This window comes from Oryzias melastigma, linkage group LG11 (genome assembly GCF_002922805.2).
Source record: "Oryzias melastigma strain HK-1 linkage group LG11, ASM292280v2, whole genome shotgun sequence".
NCBI lineage: Eukaryota > Metazoa > Chordata > Actinopteri > Beloniformes > Adrianichthyidae > Oryzias > Oryzias melastigma.
In genome coordinates, this window is record NC_050522.1 from 11,523,011 (window position 1) to 11,532,151 (window position 9,141).

At 36.1% G+C, this 9,141-nt stretch overlaps 1 protein-coding gene across 2 annotated transcripts; it reads right to left on the reverse strand.

Annotated features, from left to right (window-relative positions):
• Nucleotides 1–1,458: 1,458 nt before the first annotated feature.
• LOC112161846 (major histocompatibility complex class I-related gene protein) lies at nucleotides 1,459–8,391 on the reverse strand. Of its 2 annotated transcripts, XM_036214343.1 has the most exons (8): nucleotides 8,145–8,391; nucleotides 6,362–6,416; nucleotides 5,679–5,951; nucleotides 5,443–5,604; nucleotides 5,019–5,285; nucleotides 2,878–3,147; nucleotides 2,493–2,795; nucleotides 1,459–2,255 (listed from the first exon to the last, which is right to left on the reverse strand). In XM_036214343.1, the coding sequence occupies exons 2-8, from the start codon at nucleotides 6,408–6,410 to the stop codon at nucleotides 2,146–2,148; spliced, it is 1,434 nt and encodes a 477-aa protein (XP_036070236.1). In that variant the 5' UTR covers nucleotides 6,411–6,416; nucleotides 8,145–8,391; the 3' UTR covers nucleotides 1,459–2,145. The 2 variants fall into 2 exon arrangements, with proteins under 2 accessions (XP_036070236.1, XP_036070237.1); XM_036214344.1 differs by lacking the exon at nucleotides 6,362–6,416.
• Between the last annotated feature and the right edge of the window lie 750 nt (nucleotides 8,392–9,141).

The window sequence follows — 9,141 nt, forward strand, 5'->3', positions numbered from 1 at the left end:
CTTAACTTTATTTGAAAATCATGATTTATTTTATCTTTCAGTTTTTTCCCTTAATTCCGTTTGTTTTTCTTATCTTTCTACGAAATTGTGATATTTTTTTCATTTGTGAAAATTGCAACATAAGGTGGAAATAAAAAGTAAATTACAAAAAAAATAACTTTTTAAAGTTGCTTTAGATCTATAGCTTTGTTGCTGTGTACTTGTGTTTAAATGCAATAGAAACTGATAAACAGCGCCTCCTGCTGTGATACTTTTCATTCACAGATCATCATCCTTTTTAGCCACAAAAGAAAAACGAAAAAATGTTTATGAATATAATCTCAGTAGATATAAGTGTAAATAGTCTCTCTAAAAAAACACACACACAGAACAAAGACGTACATTTATTATAAAAATATATATATAGTAATTTTAGCCCTGTTTAATCAAAAATATAATCATAAAAATAAGTTTTTGGCTCAAAATAGCCAATGTTTTATAATCAGTTTTAAAATCCTGTAGAAAAAAAAAATTTTTTTTGAAAAAAATAAACAAACACATCAAAACACATAAAAGACAGAGAAAAATCTTTTTTCAACTTTCACATTTTCCCCAATGAAAAACTAACTTGGGGCTAAATTCCCTTAAAGCTCACAGTCTCACACAAATATTGTCCAGACCCCTTTCTGAGCTTTTATTCTGAAGTCACAACAAGAAAAGACTTTACAGAAACAGATAACTATTTGTAACAGACTTTTTATGTTTAGTTCCCATATTTGTCAGAAATTGTATAAATGTATTTATTTTTTGTCTAAAAAGTGTAGAATGTACAAGAACTGTTGTTTGAAATAAAAATGTAAATGCGTTTGTATTTTTTTCAACCCAGATTGTAATTTGTTTTTTTTTTCATAACATAAATGATCAAATTATTCTTTTTTATTCTAATGGTAGCTGCAGCAACCGTAAATGGAGACTATTACAAATCTTAAAACACTCTTCTTTGCTGATTATAAGAAAAAGTATTTGTTCACAGTCACTTTACAAAGCAGCAAAACAAACATAAAAAAGTCAAAAATTTACAAAAGTACCATTTGAAATAAGAAAATAAAAAAAACATATTTCATTTACTTATGATGACTTTATAAATTCAGACTAAAAACATAAGATGCAAAACAAGCAAAACAACTAAGTAACATTTGTGCATGTGTGGTATTTTAATTGCATAAAGTGTCAAAAAGATAAACTGATTGAGCATATAAGAGGAGAAAATACTTTTTACTGTTATTCACAATGCTACAAAGTAGAATTCTCTACCAATTGCATAATGAAAATAAACTGAAACAAATCTAGTATGCAGAATTAATTTATTTACATCAAAACACACCACATGTCACTAATGCATGACTCTCCTGCACTCTTTACAACTTTAGTAATGTTCAAGGATAAAATGTATAATAAATCTACAACAACACTGAAATAACATTTTGCTTGAAGTTACTCTGCAGGGTTTGTACTCTTAACTAGAAACTACCTTTATAAAGATGGCCATGTGGTCTTTTACAACTTAAATCTGTGTGTGCTGCTTTTTAGTGAAAATGTGTTTTTGTGTCTTTCATGTACAGCTTATCATCATTCACAGCTGAACAGAATCCTTCTTCAGATGCTTTGAATTTCTTTCATTCGCTTATGGAGTCAGGTTCTCATCCCAGATCATCTGTAAAGAGAAAGCATCTAAAATGAACAACAGACCGCTTCTTTTTCAGCCAGTGTTGATTTTGAGAGAGGCTCATGGATTAAGCTTCCTTCAACCAAAATGTTAACAACACCCTTTGATCCAATATGCAAGACAGTAAAAAAGGAAAGAACATTATTTGAATCCTTTAAAGTTTTTGTTAATATTTCCTTTTTGGTTTTCTCTCTATGCTGATGTGATTTGCCATTGTGTTGTATTTAGAGTCCTAAAAAACCTTCTGGGATGCCACACACCTTAAAAAGATAAAAGCTCTCAAGAGTCACACTTACCATGAACACTTACCATGAAGGTCTGAAACACAGTGAACAGATGTTACAGTCAGATCATTTGAACCAGAAATGAGTTTTATTTAAATTATCATCTTTTTGTGTTTCAATATTCTGGGATCAAACAGATCCTTTGTGATTTTTTTCTCACAAATTCTTTCTCCAACAGCAGTAGAGGACTCCGAGCACCAGGAGCAGAACCACAGCAGCAACAGCTACCAAGACATGATGACGAACTGAAAACTCTGGCGGAGAAACTGAGAAACAACATGGATCAGACAGAGAATAAACTAATAATTCTTTGCAAATGAAAAAGTGTCTAAGAGAATTGTTGTTGGAAACTCCTCGTATGTGTCTGTTTTAAGAGATTAACTGGATCAGGTAAAGCCTGATCCGAGTGACCTGCTCTAGAAAATCAACACGTTGGAAAGCAGGCAGTAAAGTAGATCTGGAGATTCATGGTGGGTCAGAATGGCTGAAGTTTATGATCTTACCCCAGTTTGTCATGATTTTTGTTTTGTTCAGTGTGGTGATGATGTCTTCCTTTACTCCATAGAACTGGAACACACATTCATATTTCCTCCAATCCTCATGTTTGACTAATGAAATGTTCAGCTCAGAGCTCATCTGGAAGGTTCCATCATTGTTGGGGAGAATCTCTCCTTTCTTTACATCCTCATGAATCTCCTCTCCATTTTTCCTCCAGAACAGATTTGCTCTTTCAGGATAGAAGCCAGTGGCATGACAGCTGACTGGAGAGGAGGGAGTCTTCTGGAGGAGAGACACTGAAGGACGCTCTGCACAATATAGTAAAGCATTTCACATTTCTTTATATTTATAGAATGTTATGTATGTTAAATGTGAATTTGTTTGCTCTACCTTTTCTCTTCCTCTCATGGTGCATATATTTCTGTATCAGTTTAGGACACTCTGATATATAATAATTTTTTATGTATGCTAATCTTCCTATGTCTGTGTCCCATAACCGTTTTATCTCAACAGCTTGTGCTTTAGGAGTAATCCATGTCATGGTTTGAAAGTCCAGAGAGATGAAGTCTTCTCCATCATAACCAAACCCAATAAAGCCTTTGGTTTCACCGCTTTCCTCGTCCCATTCACAGCCGCTCATTCTTTGGAGGACGTGAAAACCTGGACACCAAAGAAGAACACAGAAACTTTAAACAGATTAGAGCCTCAGTCACTTAAAAAGGCCTGATTATGAGTTTCCATGATAATGCTGGCAGCTATAAACCAAACACTGGATGTTTTTTTTTTTTTTTTTTTAAATNTGCTCCTTAAGGCAGTCGTCCCCAACCCCTGGGCCATAGAACGGCACCGGTTTGTGGGTCACTTGGTCCTGGGCCGCAGACAGAAAAAAAGAAATACATGTGCTAACTTAAATTACTTTCATTCTGTTTATTTTTTTATTTTGAAAAACTGATGGATTCTGTTCTGTTTGGTCACGTGACCTAAAGCAGCTCCTTGCATGGCTACCTGGATAGCTAAGCTAGTAGCTCAAAGCTAAATAGATAAACCAAACAAAAAAACAGGGTTAAAAGAGTCAAGGAAACCGAAGAAGAACCTTCAACTTCAAAGAACAATAAAGCTACTGTTTACAGACAAAAGCAGGAGTCTTCCTTGATATACGGGATCATTGAGACAGTTGTTCTCTTGTAGCAGAAGCCACTCTGGCTAATATGTTGCATCTCCAATGTTTCACACATGCACATAATAAAGTTGGGGATTCATGGTTATATTATACTTAGAAAATATCAGTTTTACGACGGTTGTGTCATCTTATTTTGCTTTATTTATCCATCACACCTTAAAAATCAGACATAGCTGAAGCTAGCGTCTGGTTGTTAGCCTCTACTTTGGGCTATAGGGAAAATCTTCATCACAAAGTTCAAACCAGTTTAAGGTTTAAAAGTTTAAAGTAAAATTTGACAGAGAATGGGGTTTCAATCAAATAAAGCTGCTGATTTGTGGAAACTAAGAAAAGTGACACTTGAAATCTTATTACAGCAAGGCTGAATCAGGAAGGCATCCGATCAGAAGCTTTAGCACCAAAAATGTTTCTTTGTGTTAAAAAAACCCCACTGAATGAAGTTTTATGTAAAGACAAATTAAGATCAGTCATTTTGCCCTGAAATATAATCAGAGCCTGGATTGAGTGCTAAAATAGCATTCTATGTGGGGAAATCATGTAATATTTCCTTTATGGAATTTTTTCAAATCAGCAACAACTTCTACAAATCATCAACTTAGTTTCATTGAATCTTCATCTTCTGGTAAAGAATATCCACTGATATTTTTAGATGTTTTTAAACAAAATTTCTTGTAGTAGCATTTTCTTTTCAGATTTTCAGACACCAGATGAACAAAGCCAACTTCAGCCTCATTCGGACCGGTCTCTGAGAATATTGTCTCGTTTAAACCAGTCCGTGGTCTGATAAAGGCTGGGGACCACTGCCTTAAGGTATATTTAGCTCTGACTGTGTCATGGTGCCTCTGTCAGTCTCCTCCCCCTCCCCTCTCCGTTTGGCTGCGGATCCTTCACAGCTGCGTCCACTCACCTCATCACCATGCCGGCCTTCTTAAGGAGCTCCCGGATCTTCATTCCTCGCCAGTCCGTTGCCCCTGATGGTGCATTATTGGTCGCCACGCAAAGATTATTTGCCTCGCCTCGTCAGGTCCTTCTCTCACGCTCTCTCTACTCTCTCTCAGGAATTCCTCACCACGAGTGGACATCAGTCTCATCCTCTGCCTGGATCCCCAGCTTGGTCTTCGTCTGCGGTCACACCACGAGCCTCTGCCTCGGACCTCCACCCACGCTCTACCTCCCATCTCCACATTAAATCCTTTTACCTGCCACGTTCGCCTCTAGTTGTGTTTCTTCCGGGTTCCAGCGTCTGGGTCGCTAAACGTTCTGTAGCCATGACAGACTGGTTTTAATTTGGGAAAGTGTTTTCCAAACATAAATCTCAGCAGAATTCTTCACAGTAAATCTTTAACAATACCTTCCGTTTGGTTCAAACGTTGCTTGAACAGATACATGTAGGCCTTTAACCGCTGCTGATAGCCAAGACACTTCTGTGAATACTCCTGGAGGAGTTGGGGATTTTCTTTGACAAGTTTTCTAATCCAGTCTTGTTTGGGTTCAGCTGTCCTTATGATGCTGTCACAGTAACCAATCACAACATCGTCCAGCGTTGCTGTGACAACAAACTCTGGAAAGTTTGTTGTTCCAGAAATGCCAGTAAGGAAGAACTTCAGGGAGTGTTTCACTGAGAAGAAAATAGTCTTTTACCATTGGAGTTACTTCTTATTTATCATTAATTGCCAATAAAAAAGCACTATTTAAAAGTATTACCAACATCTAGGATGCATTTTTTTATTCAAATGAAGTCAATGACTCTTTATCTTTAAAGAAATGCTTCTCACCATGAAATGATGACACTTTCAGATTAGGGACTGGCATGGTGGTATAAGGGTCAGAGAGGATACTTGACAGTCCCAAACTCCCCAAAAAGCTTTGGACATGGTAGAAGGCAGGGGCAGAAGGAATGGCTAAGCCACCCTGGAGGGGAACCATTGAGAGATGCTCTACAAAAGAAGATGAAGAATTTGAGTTTTTTCATGTACAGCATTTATGAACCAGCAAGCGTTGTTGTCACTACCTCTTCTCTGCAGAAAACTTATCCCATAATCCATGTAGTACTTTAAGTATTCCAGGGATGAAGCATGGATGATTTTAATATGCTCACTCATTGTTTTGACCATGTTCCATAAATCTTTTACTACAGCAGTTTGTGTTTTTGGAGTAGTTCTTGTCACGGTCGTCCGCAGGTCCAGAGGGATGAAATCTTCCTCATCATACTGATTACAGTCTTTTACTTTGCAGCTTTTAGCATCCCACTCACAGCCAGTCGAGTTTTGGTGAACATGAGAACCTGCACAACAAAAACAGAGAACTTTTATTTTAAAGTATATAAAACTGCCATCCTTTAGAAAGGTCTGATTTTGATTTTGCAGGATAATGCTGGCAGCACCAAAACAGACACTCTGTCTTTCTTTTTTCATTTAGTCAAGCTGATGCACTTTAAATTGCATTTACTACTGACATGCTAAATTTGGGAATCAAGAATCTCAGAATCAGGCTTTTTGGAGAATTCTTTATAGTAAATGTTGTCCATTAATTATGGTTAGGTTTAAACTTTACTTAAAAACATCTACGGAGGCCCTCATGAATGCTGATCATTGTGAAAACACCTCTTACTTTTACTTATGAGAATGTTTTTGTTTAAAGAAAAAAAAAAAAAAAAAATGCTTTTCAGAAAAAAATTGCGGCTTGTGGTCTTACCTGGAGATAATGCATGACTGAGAAAAAGCAGTAATAATAATCTTTTCATCTTGTTCTGGTGAAACCAAGCACAAACAGGAAGTAAGGTTGACTGATCTGCTTTATACTTGAGCTGTGAGTGTCAGAAACTGTTGAAGTAAGGATCAAAAACGCTTGTTTGGCAGGTACTTAAAGCTGTAAAAACCTTAAACATTAATAAAATTGAAAAAGAGTGACAAGGGAGAAACAAAAAGTGTGTCAGAAAATATCTTGAAAACCACTTAGATATAAAGAGAATTTCTTAGACATTGGGCAAAACGATAATGATACACTGTGCATTGCAATAAAACTTTTTCTTGATTGTCTATTATGATATATATTTTTTGAAGGGCCCAAAATTAACACCTGTCAGTTATGAGCATTTAGAGAGTAAAAATTACAGGGTTAGTCACCACATGGTGAGTAGATGTTTGTGGAAATGAATCATGTTTATTAGCCCTCTTTTTTATGAATTTCTTTCGTCCTCTCCTCCTCTGTGACCTGTCAGATGTTGTACTGAACCCCCACGACCCTTCCCTCATGTGAGCGCTGCAGCTTTAATCGTAATGATATATGACAACAATAAAACAAAAACCTTATACTGTTTTCATGCTGTTTTTGTCATGACTCAATATAAAATGTGATCACCTGAAGGCAGAATTAGGAAATCTGTCTTTGTTTTCTCAACATGTTTGAATTTGAGATTACAGTTAAGTGACAATAAAGACGTGTTCATGGCATTTATAAATTACTTTTATACACTTTAATTTTCTTTAAAAAAAAAAGAGGAAAAAGATCAAAAAGTACACCTAAGGTATTTTGATGTAAAATTGTAATTGTTTTTTTATCTATTAGCCGATTTGACCGATGACTCAAAAATTAAAATGTGTGGAGGTATTTCAGTTATTCAAAAAAAACAAACAAAAAAAACAAAAAACAATGACATGCATTGCAAATTGCGCAGAGGGCGTGTTTCTTCTACCACAAACCTTTTTATCACCTGAAGCAGTCCCAGCAAGCATGTTCGGTCTCAGATTAAGAAACAATAATTCTCCATCAAAAACAACAAAGTCATGACCTGCAGAGCAGCCACGAAACTCTAAACTATATGAAGAAATTCAGAAAATGTGCTTTTACTTCCTATTTTATTCACAGGATGTTGACAAAAATGTCAATTTTATGTTTGCTCTGTAAACTTTGAAAACAGTAGAGTCACCACCAGAGTCATCCTCACACCCTCGTCCTGTGCTGTTTGGCTACACTCTCCCTAAGCCTAACTATTCAGATGCTAATTTATTTCAAAACAACATCTTCTGCACACTCATCTGTGTGTTCCTCCCTCCATATATTTCACCTTTTGCTTATTTTTTTTTCCAGGAAAAAAATCTTCACAACTATTTTTATTCTTTCAGTAAAATGAATCTGTCTTTCAGCATTCATGTTCCAAACATCAATATTTCCCACTGTTTCCTTCACCCAATGTACTTGCTACTAAATAGTACATTGCATTTAGTTACATTCAAACCAATTTCATTCTCATACCTTTTTTATAACTAAGCAAATGTCCCTACTTTTTCCCAGAAGGAGGTGTCAAACAGCAACATGGTGGAACCATGGAATCCTTTGGAATAAATCTAACATCATTTTCACATTTACATTTAAAAACTGGATTTTTTACGAGGTTTTTACCATGCATTTACTCACATGCATTTAAGGAATGCTAAGAGGCGACACAAAGGAGAAAAAGTCAGAAAGAATTCATTACCGTTCAGGAGACATCAGATGCTGAGCCCTCAAGCTTGTACGCACACTACTGAAAGTAAATTATCCTGGTCTTCAATGGGTTAAGATCAGAGTCCAGGTCCAATCGGGTTCAGATGTCCTTGCTGCTGTAAGTTGAACCATAACTGCAAAATCGTTTCCTTCTCTCTGTTAAAAAGCAGCCACAGAATGTCTAACCCGTATAACTAGTCTGCCCTGAATAGATCAGTTTTTTCTTTTTCATTACATTGTTCACTGTCAGGACCTGTTTCTCTGCTAAGCTGTTTACTAACAAATGTAAAGTCAAAAAAATGTTTGGCAGATGCAGATTTCAACTTAGAAACACTTGATCTGAGAGAGAAAATAAAGAAAAAATAAACCAGGAAATCTCGCTACACTCTGACTTATTTCCTAATTTTTAACTGGCTACACACAAGGAGGCCAGACTGATGTTAGCTTTCATTATTTTTCCAAGGAATCTGCTCTGAGGAAAACATGGATTGGATTTATTGGTCACAGCAACGTCAATAATTATTCAATTATTTGCGGAAAAAGAGACATTTTTCAACTGGATGGCGAAAGAATCATAGTTTGTAAGAAGTTATTTTTGAAGAAGGACGGGGAATCCTGTATTAAAACACCATCATGTGGACAGCCTGCACTTTCACTGGTATAGGTTTTATTTTGGCTGATTTTTGTTTTTTGTCTGTATTTATATGTGACAAGCAGAACAAGTGATTGAAATTCATGTCGACTCCACGTCAGATGTACAGTGAAGGTGCGCTTTATTGCATTACCCACTCATATTTTAATTAGCGGTGGGGTTACGCAGCTCAGCACCAAAAGCCACGCCTACAGAGAGAAGTTTTTGGAAAAGCAGGCTTCAGATCAACAGGAAAAATGGCTTTTTAAGACATTTAGGTTGTGGAATTTTTCTTATAAACTTCACAGTCCTAATTAAAACCACACTGGGAACGTTTTCTGCCCCACAATTCAAATTT

Bases quoted from the DNA above. Each gene is read 5' to 3' on its own strand.
- LOC112161846 (XM_036214343.1), bottom strand. From the start codon at position 6,410: ATGAAAAGATTATTATTACTGCTTTTTCTCAGTCATGCATTATCTCCA. The intron at 5,286-5,442 runs GTGAGAAGCATT...TTTTCTTCTCAG, and splicing joins GAAAGTGTCATCATTTCATG to TGAAACACTCCCTGAAGTTC. The intron at 3,148-5,018 runs GTATTGTTAAAG...TTTGGTGTCCAG, and splicing joins ACGTTTGAACCAAACGGAAG to GTTTTCACGTCCTCCAAAGA.